The sequence below is a fragment of the Capricornis sumatraensis genome, chromosome 14 (assembly GCF_032405125.1).
Source record: "Capricornis sumatraensis isolate serow.1 chromosome 14, serow.2, whole genome shotgun sequence".
Taxonomy (NCBI): Eukaryota; Metazoa; Chordata; class Mammalia; order Artiodactyla; family Bovidae; genus Capricornis; species Capricornis sumatraensis.
In genome coordinates, this window is record NC_091082.1 from 54,794,842 (window position 1) to 54,805,636 (window position 10,795).

Here is a 10,795-nt window from a genome sequence, read left to right on the forward strand (position 1 = left end):
CTGGAGAGGGCGGCCGTGTGCTGGGGGCCCAGAGGGCGGGCATTGTGCAGCTTGTGCCTGTCTCACACCCACGTGGCCTCATGGGCAGCTGTCCAGTTATCATGTGTCCAGTTACACGTCTAAAAGGTTTCATAATAATACCCAAAGTGGAAGAGCAACCTTTCCATGTGGAAGGTCTGTCTGGGGGCCTGAGCTTTGCGCCGATGTGGGAAGGTTGTCCAGCTTCAGGGTTGACCGTGTGGTGCTCTCCATCCTGGCTCCTGAGAGCTCGCTGGGCTGGCCGAGTCCCAGAATAAAGACACTGGCTCCATCATCTCTCCAGTTAGAACCTCTCTTGGACACATTTTTTTTTTTCAGTGAATGATGATTTTTTTAAACAAAGTTTGTATCTGTAGCCATTTGGGTTTAGGCACAGCCCCCTTTTACCCTCTGGGGAACGTGCTGTGCTCCCGCCCGTGAGGGATTAGTGGGGTTAGTGTCTAGATCTTCTAGAATGACTTCCCAGCACATGCAGGCAGTGGGAGCGTTGGAGGGGGACTCAGGGCTGCAGACCTGTCTCACTGGCCTTCTGAGCACTTCCCTTCCCTCCAGGAAGTGGCAGGAGCGGCAGCCGCGTGTGGTCCACGTGTGTGGAACCTGTGCTGGGCCGGTCCCCTCGGGTGGGCACCCATGACTGCAGACCCTGTGTGTCTGACTCTGCCTGCCCTTCCCACCTCCTAGGGTTGAGCAGACACTACGGGGACCCCCACCCTGTCTGTCCAGAGAGGTGCCGTGCACGCAGCTGCCCGAGACCCTGTGTGCAGGTCCTGATCCTGCGCCACCCGCCCTCTGCTTTCTGGCAGGTCCTGTTCCGTGCGGGCAGCGGCAAGCCCCTGGCGGTGCTCTGCCTGACGGCAGAGCTGCAGCCCCACGTGGTGGACCAGGTCTTCCGCTTTTATCACCCGGAGCTCACCTTCCTGAAGAAGGCCATCCGCCTGCCGCCCTGGCACACACTTCCAGGCAGGTCCCACTCTCCCCACGGCCAGCCTGGGGCAGGTTCAGCAGGTGGAAAACGCATCTCCCAAGGGTGACAAGTATTCTTCTTCCATCAACCCGGGATGCCCTTAAACAACCCAGCGCAGCCTCCTGCCTGACCGTTTGACACGGTGACCTTCTCACGTCCTCTTCAGTGGCAGGGCGCCCGTGGCCCTTGGATTCCATCCTGAAATCCACAGCCCGGGGAAGTTCTCCAGCCTCAGGTGTCAGGCTCTGTGCTGTCTTCTGTGTTGGGCCTGGGGATTCACCTGCTGATTCACTTCTCCCTGGTGCCTTCAGAACAGAACTGAGCCTTTGTATCTGGCTCCTGGCTCCATGGTACCCCCCCCCACCGCCCCCCCCTGCCCCACTTCCTGTGGTTACTCCCTTGGGTGAGAAAAAAGCACTGGTGTTCACGCAGACAGCTATGTCCCCTAGTGGATTTCGTTAAGCACCTATGGGGGCCTTGGCTTTTGGGAAAAGACATTTGCTTTCATATTACCCCCTCCAGGTGCCCCTGTAGGGACGACCAGTGAGGACCCCCCTCTCCACGTTCGATGTAGTGACCCGAACATCATTTGTGAGACACAGAATGTGGTAAGTTCTGTGGCCCTGCCCTCTCCAGGCCTTGCCTACCGTTTGCATCCTGGGTGTCTTGCAGCTTCTTCATTTTAGGTTTTCACTGAAGTGGCTTGTTTCTAAGCTGCTAAAGGGCTATTTTGACATCCTCATGAGAGTTATATGAATGAGTTTTCATTTTTCCTGCTAGCAGATCAGTTCCTTGATTATCTGAATTTAAATTAAAAAAAAAATGCGTGAGGCAAACAGAGTAAAGTGAGTGGTAATTAAGGCACTTATTAATTGCCATTGTGCAAGGATAACGGCCATAATTATGTTATGACTGGTTAGGAAATGGGATAAAATCTCCTGCAGAATATAATTATTAAACTCAATATGAAATCAAGAAGTGAAGGATTTTTCTCTTTTGCAGTGACAAAAATAATGAATTCTGACGAGTACAGAAAATTAAAAACGTGTTGGGGGAGGGGGCCTGATTCACACCTGCACTGGGGGGCTGGGGTTGGAGCCCAGTGTTGCTGTGATGCGCCCCCCTGTCGACAGGGCCCCGGGGAGCCCCGTGACGTGTTCCTGAAGGTGGCCAGTGGCCCTAGCCCGGAGGTCAAGGACTTCTTTGTCACCATCTACGTGTGAGCGTGTGGGCCGTTGGTGAGGAGGGTGGGGGTTGGTGAGGAGGCAGGCTGGGGACCGCTGGTGGCCCTGGAAGTCGCCAGCGCTGTGGCTTCTACACTTGTGGTGAGGAGGCTGTCAGGTGTTTGGCCACATGAGCTGAGACTGGCTGAGGTCTTGCAAGGAGCTTCTGCTCAGCTGGCATTACCAGCTGGTGGGACGCTTCAGACCCAGGCAGAAGGCCACTTCTGCCATAGCACGTGCCAGGATGGCCAGACAGTCTTGTTCCCGTGGCCACTCCCAAGTCTGAGGGATGCAGGCTGTGGTCCTGCCTACCCCGCCCCCCAGGGAGATGGAAGATGGTGTCGTTTCCTGTGATGCCCAAGGACCCGGTGAAATGACCTCAGTCCCTTTCCCTCTCCCTGTGAGTCATATCTCCCAGGCCTTGAGAGCCTTTGAAACCAGTACAGGCAAGCTGGAGGGCTTGTTGCAGCCCATCTGGGAATGGGGAGGGTTGGGGTGTGTCACTTGCGCTGAGTGCTCACCCCAGCCGAGGGTCAGCGCCTGGCTTGCAGGTGCCATGTGGTGGCTAAAGAGTGTTATCCTTATGATGGCTTGTGGGTAGGCGTCCCTGAGGCCCGTTTACCACCAAAGGTCAGTGTCCCTGCCACCAGGCGGCTGGTGCAGAGCCCGGGCTCAGGCCCATGTGACCTCCGAGCCCACGTCCTGGTCCATGCCGTGCTGTCCATGGGGTTTGCTCTAGGCCTGGTTTGGGGTTCTGCTGACCCAGGTGCAAGTGTGCCGAAGCCCACGTTGCCACACATTGGAGGTCTCTGTTCAGGGTCAAGGCCACATAGAGGCCACAGCCCTGCCTGAGAGCCTCGGCCTTGGAGGGAAGGGGGCCGTGGGGGTGACAGCACCTGGGCCCCACCTGCCCTCTTGGCCGCCTTCTCAGCCTCCTGGGGCTCCCCTCCCACAGTCAGTGTAGTGTCCTCGTGGACCATGAATGGCTTCTGCCCACAGAGACCGCTGGTTGGCAACACCTGTCCAGACTTGGCAGGTCCACCTGCACTCGCTGCAGCGAGTGGACGTCTCCTGTATCACTGGCCAGAGGACCCGCCTGGCTCTCGTCCTCCGGGGGACGCAGACAGTTAGGAGGGTGCAGGCTTTCAGCTCACACCCCCAGGAGCTGACGGTATGGCCTTTGGGTGGGGGCTGTTGGGTCTCAAGGAGGTCCCCTGCGCCCTCCCTTCCTTGCCCACCTGGGGAGGGGGTGGGAATGGTGCTGCAGCTCAGGGGATTCCTGAAGGTCAACAGAGCCTTAGTTCACATTGCCTTTGCCAGATGTGCCTTCGTGGGATGACTGACTTATTTACAGACCCCACCAGCAACTTGTAGAATTTCTGGGAGTATATACTACGATATTTATGGGAGTATATATTGTATATCATGGGAAGAATTAACTGTGACTCTGGAGTCAGTGTGGCCATGATTGTACATCTCAGTGATGGGATGATGTGGATGCCTTGCCCGAGGCTGGGCTGGTTCAGCTCTTCTCTGCTGAGGCTGCTCCAGCACTTAGGGGTTCCTGCTATGGGGGAGGGGACCCAACCCCAAAGATGGGGACATGGACTGTGCCCCGCTGGTACTGGTGCCAGTGGCAAGGTTGACTTCATGCAGACTGGAGGGCTTCCCGCCCAGCACAGGTGGTCACCCCTGAACCGTTGGGCTCCCTGGGATGAAGCCCTCACCTCCTGACCCCCTTCTCCTCTGTCCCCTGGAAGACGGACCCCAGAGGTGTGTTTGTGCTGCCCCCTCACGGGGTGCAGGACTTGCATGTGAGCGTCAGGCCCCGCAGGCCGGGCAGCCGCTTCACGCACCTCCACCTGGTCGACGTGGACGCTCACCAGCTAGTGGCCTCATGGCTCCTGTGTCTCTCCTGCCGGCCGCCTCTCATCTCCAAGGTCTGATGTGGGATGCGGGGCCACGTGGCTGGGTGGGGTGTCCCCTGATTGTTGCCTGGTCCCCTGACCTGGCCTGCCCAGTGGCTGGGGGTCTGGGGGGTGTTGGTTTCTGAACTGTGAGCCTCCTAGGCCAGGACCTCGGGGGGCTTGTCTGCTGTATTTATGGAGCCATCCAGCGTCTAGGGCCCCGAGCACAGGGCAGGCTTGGGAAGCTGCCGGAGAAGCAGCCAGGTGACAACTCCTGCCCTCCCCGCAGGCCTTCGAGATCAAGCTGCCCGCGGGGGGCGGGAGGGGCGCCAACAAGCGCATCACCTACACCAACCCCTACCCCTCGCGGAGGGCCTACCGCCTGCACAGTGACCACCCCCACCTGCTGCAGTTCAAGGAGGATGCCTTCCAGGTGCGGGCTGCTCAGGGGTGGGACCCTGCAGGGTTGAGGGGCTCCAGGAGGTCCTGGGGAAAACAGTCTGTGCTCCAGTGAGATGCCTGCAGTCCCCAGGGGCACCCCCGCTGAACGCTGCCTGGGCCTCTGACCCCACACCTAGGCCCCCACCTCCCCGGCAGTTTCACAGCAGTTTCATCCAGATTCTCTGGCAAGTGAGGCCTTGATCTACTGTGGCTATTTTAGGGAAAGTGAGCAGCGGCTCAGAGTGGATCAGAGTCTGTCAGTCAGGGGAGGGGGCTTAGTGACGTGTCTCCCTGGGACTTGGGAAGAGCGGCTGTGGGGGAGAGGGCTTGACAGTGACATGGGAGATTGGCTTCCAAATGTACGTGTGTTTTCTGAAGCCTGCCCGCCTGAGGGTGGGGTGGGGTGTGTGTGTGTGTGTGTGCACGTGTGTGCGTGTGCGCACGCACGTGTGTGTGTGTGTGTTTGCCTGGGTGGAAGCTGCTAGCCTGGGGTGTGTGTGTGTGTTTGCCTTTGGAACTGGCAGGGTGGACACGAGTATGGCAACATTTCTTTCCAGGTCGGGGGAGGCGAGACTTATACCATCGGCCTGCGGTTTGCGTCCCGTCAGAGAGCTGGGGAGGAGGAGATCCTGATTTACATCAACGACCATGAAGACAAAAACGAGGAGACCTTTTGCGTGAAGGTCATCTACCAGTAGGGAAAGGGGCTGTCCTGCCATTCTCAGGGGCTGCTCCTGTCCCAGGACTCTGCTCCATGAACTCAGCCAAGGATCGCGGGGTCCCCGCGCCCTGACCGTGTGTGATGGTCCTGTCCCGTCCCGTCAGGCTGCTGCCAGTACCGACTGCATAGCAGTCCCGTGGGAGATGTGAGCACCCCAGTGAACCCAGGCCAGTTTCTCTCTGTGGCACACGGGCATCGTCACTGTCTATGACGTTAGGGTTTGCTTGCAGCAAAATGTATTTTATGAATTGTTTTAAATGATAAAATTATGCTTTTTTACTGAGTTTTATACAGACACTATATTGTTTGGTATGTAATATTTTTTTATACTGGTATTATTTCACATCTTTAAAAAAAACTGCAAAAATATGAAACTTTTACACATTTTCTCTTTTGGCAGTTTTTGTGTTTTCTGCTGTTTTCACCTTCATCAGAGGTTTTCTGTCCACAGAGTAAGCTTGGTTTTCCCTCTAGGTTGATGTGGCCAAGGGCAGTCAGGTGGCCCATGGCTTATGGCCTCTGGGAGAGTCTGCTTGGCCCTGACCTGAGGGGAGGGCAGCGCTGACCTCTGCCTCTGCTCTGATTCTGGTCCGCCTGCTTCCCCATGGGGCCTTGTGATGATCCTGGACTTGACCTGGAGAGTCCAGGACAACCATTCTATCTCAAGATCCTTAACTCCATCCTTTTGACCTCATGAGATCACCTTCCAGGGATCAGGTCAGCCTGGGTTGGTGGACATTATTCTGCCACCTCCATCCCAGTGCTTGTGTAAACAAAAGAACTGAGTTGACAGTGTGAAAACCCAACAAAGGGCGTCCCTGTCTGTTGCTTAGATTGTCCAAGATGTCCTTTTACGGGCAGCCCCTGTGTTTTGCATGCCCATTGCACGCATGGCAGGATCTCTGCTCATCCACACAGGCCAGTCCAGGCCCAGGCCTCATCACCAGGGACCAGACCCTGGCGAGGAGTGCATTTCAGGAAGGAAGGTGGTCTGGAGCCTAGTTGCTTTCTATCCTGGGGGCCAAGGAGGTGGAGGAGGAGGAAGTGGGGAGGGGGTGCACTTTTGCAGGGGGTGGGGGGCATAGGATCCTTCACTTTCATCTCCTCCCATTTCCAGATGTTTCTAAGAACTGGAAAGTCAAGGGGCTGCTCTTTTCCTAGAGGCGGAGCCTCCAGGAGCTCGTTCCATCCATGCAAAATGGTGGCCCAGCTGCTTCCCTACCTCACGTCTAGTCTATTAAACAGAGACTGGAAAGGGAGCCCTACAGGCCCTTGTGTAGCTCAGGCCACTGTCCCAGCAAGCCGTGTAGAGAGACTGGTGGCAGTCCTGCCCTGACTGGAAGTAGGGGGGAGGGCGCTTCTCCTTGGTGTGCCCCGGGGGGCCCTTGGGCTACAGGTTTGCAGGAGCCAGGGGAGGTTGAGCACTCGAGGAAGCAGCAAGAGGCCTTGGCAGGAGAGAGACCATCGGCCAGGGGTGCTGGTTGTCTATCGTCACTCCCTCGTTACTTCATTCATTCATCCATCTGACCTGGATTGTGGGCACTCCTGGCCAGCTCGTGCATGAGTCAGGACATTGTGGTGCCCTGAGATGACCCCCATCCCTGCCGCAGGTCAGGAGTTGACCTCCTGGTGGTGCTTAGACACCACTAGGCTATAGCATCGATGATCGGGTGGTGATAGAGTCCGTCAGAGGAAAAGCAGGAGTAGGGCAGGGAGGGGGTAGAAAGAAAGGAGTTGATTCAGAGGAGGGTGCGTGAGAAGGAAGCCGGCAGAGGTGCCGGGGCTGGGAGGGTCTCAGGCTCATGGGGCGAGCTGGTGCTTGGCTGAATATGGGTGACGGGGCTGGGGAGGACAGCCACTCTGCCTCAGGACCAGGACTGGGGGCCGAATTAGTGGCCCGCCTTCTTCCAGTGACCATGGCCTCGGTGCCATGAAGGCTGGGGCTGGTGAAGCTGGGCTCAGCTGGGGTGGGAAGGTGGTCCATGCTTTTTTAAGTCTGAAAAGCAGGTTCTCTACACGCTGAGGAACTTTCCTCTGCCTTTCTTCTCATGCCAAACCTCCTCCCCTGGGGACTGTGGTCTTCAGTCACTCTGGCACACACAGCCCTCTCTTGGGCACAGGTGAGGATTTGAAGCCCCTCCGGGGAGTGAGGATCGAGAACAGGGTGGGGCTTGAGCTTGTCAAGAATTTATGCTGGGACTTCCCTGGTGATCCAGTGGTTAAGAATTCGTCTGCCAATGCAGGGGACACAGGTTCAATCCCTGGTCCAGGAAGATCCCAGATGCTTCAGGGCGACTAAGCTGGTGTACCACAGCCACTGAGCTGGTGCCCTCTAGAGCTCATGCTCCTCAACAGGAGAGTGGGCCCCGCTCGCCAAAACTAGAGAGAGCCCACGCACAGCAACAAAGACCCAGCAGAGTCAAAATTTAAAAAAATTTAAAAAGGAAACGTTATGCCATTCTGCGCATTTTCTTCTTCTGTTTCTTTCTTTCTTTTTCCTTTTTCTCACAAAGAACCGAGATTTGTTTTGTGATAAATTTTCAACATCAAATAAAACCCACAGCTGTGATCCGTCATCTTGGGGCTCTTCTGCTGGGTCCCAAACCCCGAGTCAGGTACACTGTGCACGCTGGGTTGCGAAAGACGGGCCTTCTTCCTTCCTCTACGATCTCCAGGTGTTCTGCACCGACGCCCGAGATGTGGACTAGTGTTTCCGTCTGGCTTCTGTCTTCCTAGTAGTCAGTCCCAGGGCCAGCTGGCACTGGTGGCAGCGTGGTGGTGGGTGATTTACATAAGAAAGCCGGGCCCAGCCGCCTCCCCGGATCTCTGAAGGGCTGGGAGCTGCTGCCTTCTCCCCACGCACAGAGACGCACCATCTTTCAAAGGGAACCTTATCATTTCCATCAAGGGCATTTTTTAGTAGTATTATTTTATTTCTTCTTTCCTGCCTGTCCTCCTCCTACCCCGGCAGAAAGCTACTTTTAACTAAATGGAGTCAAATAAAAGCCAGATTAGCGGCTTTGCTGTGCTCACATCTGATAATGATTTAATGCTATGTTTGTCTCTTTTTAGAAATAAATTAAGGTGCCTTTTAAAATTGTTGCCTCAGGTACGATGAGGTTGGGGAAAACAGCCATTCTGTTTCCTCATCAACCTTTTTTCCTCCTGGTTGGAGTGGGTTGGGGTGCGTGCAACTCTGATCCCTGATCTGGGTTGCAGCAGTTTTAGTTTTATTTTCAGGGATGTGTGCTGAGACCTTTACAAAGAATAAGCAGGAGAGGAGCATTCAAGAATAAGCATTCAAATCGGCCTGTCTGGTGTGACCTGAGCACCGTGGGGTCTCCCTGGACCTGTGTGGGATGCGGCTGTTGAGTCTGGGGGAGAGAGAGTTTGGAGGCCCTTCCTGCTGGTGGAGGGGGTGGGATGCCACATGTAGCAGAAACCTTGTCATCAGGACACGTCTGCTGGCAATGACACACGGTCTCTCGTGGCTCCCCTGCTCCCACAGCAGAGCCAGGTCTGAGCTGTCACGGGAGCAGGGACAAAGGCGCCTGCTCTCTGTGTCGGGGGTGCCTGCCTGGGGACAGCCAGCCGCACGCCACCAGTGTCACCACACCACTCCTCGCCCCTCCAAGGCTGTTAGGGGGGACCTGAGAGTCAAGTGCAAGTCACAGAGTGATGTGAGGAAGTCACCCCACCTGCAGTGAGGTGAATAGTGTCCCTACAAAATTCATGTCCACCCAGAAACCTCAAAAGGTGACCTTATTTGGGAACAGGGTCTTTGCAGATGCCTTTAGAGTAAGGACTGAGAAGGAGTCATATTGGATTTGTGTGTGTAGTCTCTCAGTCATGTCTGACTCTTGCGACCCCATGGACTGTAGCCCGCCAGGCTTCTCTATCCATGGGGTCCTCTGGGCAAGAATACTGGAGTGGGTTGCCATTTCCTTCTCCAGAGGATCTTCCTGATCCAGCGTTTCCTGCATTGCAGGTTGGTTCTTTACCGTCTGAGCCACCAGGGGAGCCCATGCTGGGTTTGGGTGGTCCCTAAATCCAGTGAGTGTCCTTCTAAGAGACAGAAAAGGACACACAGAGAAGGTCATGAGATGGTGGAGGCAGAGATCAGAGTGATGGTGGCCCAGGACCACCAAGGGTTCCTGGGGTCACCAGGACCTAGGACAGGAGCTGGGGACCCCTTCTTCCTCAGAGCCGCCAGAAGGAACCAGTCTGTCCACACTTGGAGTTTGGACTTCTGCCTCCAGAGCTATGGGAAGATACACTTGTGTTGTATGAAGCCACCAAGTTTGTGGCCATTTGTGATGGCAGCCCCAGGGGTCTTAAGTATCCATGTGACCAGTGAATCATGGATTTCTAGTCCTTGGGAGGGAGGGCCTGGTATAAATCTAAGGAGTAACTCACTGACAGGGTGACCACCCCCATCCCGACCCCCTGGAAGGTGGCTTCCTGCAGCAGTGGGGCTGCTCGGAGAAGCAGCGTCAGCCTCGCGTGTCTGTCATCTCTCTTGTCAGCATCCTGAACTGATCTGTGAATCAAGGTCTAAAGATAAATTTCATTGCAAGAATTCAACCTTGAAATAACCTCACACCAAAGTGATGAGCTCTTCTCCAGGGGACAAAGTCACTAAAATGGGGGCTCTAAGGACATTGCAGGGAAGAGAACAGTCAGAACAGCCTCCCTGAGTCCAAAAGTTGAGTGTGCAGGAGGTCAGTCTGAGGCTCAGCTGGGACGCCAGGTCTGGCTGGGGGTGAGGTCAGGGGGAAGGGCTGGGGTCGCCAAGGCTGGGCAAGGGCCCCGGGCTGCAGGCAAGACTGTCCTTCCAGATCCTCTGTCAGGGCACGCCTCCTCCCGCTGCCCTTCTGCTTCTCACAGCCTCCAGCCCAAGGCCCCATAGCTGGCAGGAGCGGTACCAACACACCTGCTCCCTGGCCTCCCTGCTTCCACCCTTCAGTGTGGGAGACGGGTGGAAATCCTGCAGAAGCTGCAGGCCCGGAACTCTCTCTTGGCTCTGTCCACCCTCTCCGTTGACCTTGACTGTGCAGTGGGTGTGGGCAGGACTTGGATCCAGGTGGGCCTGAATCCTGCCTGGGCTGTGGCCAGGCAGGCTGGAGGCCACTTGGTCTCCTGTGTGAGGTGGGGCCCTGGATAGGGTCTAGGAGCTCCTATCATTTCGGATCTTGTGAGGATCTGGAGTTCATGCAGAGGAGGAGCTCAGGGCCATACAGGTCCAGTGTGGTAGCCTTGGGACTGTCCCAAACACCACTACCATCCCACCAGCGAGCACTGAGTGCAGTACCCACCCTGGGAGCTGTGTCCTTCACACTGATTGCAGGCCTTGCACACATCCAGGCCAAAGAAAGTGAACGTGGATTTGTGTGTGTAGCTGTCATCATCCATATCTCTCTGAGGTGCACAGTGCTCGACAGGGCTTGTGGTTTTTCTAGGAGGTCGTGAGGGCAGGGGATGACCATCCCACACCTTGACC

General features: G+C 56.1%; 1 protein-coding gene across 1 annotated transcript in view; it reads left to right on the top strand.

Moving 5' to 3' along the window:
* Positions 1-5,272, top strand: part of NPHP4 (nephrocystin 4) — a 136,862-nt gene extending 131,590 nt beyond the window's left edge. The window contains exons 23-29 of the mRNA XM_068986323.1: positions 843-999; positions 1,526-1,611; positions 2,137-2,222; positions 3,226-3,397; positions 3,987-4,166; positions 4,423-4,566; positions 5,132-5,272. Coding sequence (XP_068842424.1) covers positions 843-999; positions 1,526-1,611; positions 2,137-2,222; positions 3,226-3,397; positions 3,987-4,166; positions 4,423-4,566; positions 5,132-5,272 — 966 coding nt within the window. The remainder of the gene's footprint in view (positions 1-842; positions 1,000-1,525; positions 1,612-2,136; positions 2,223-3,225; positions 3,398-3,986; positions 4,167-4,422; positions 4,567-5,131) is intronic.
* Positions 5,273-10,795: the final 5,523 nt, after the last annotated feature.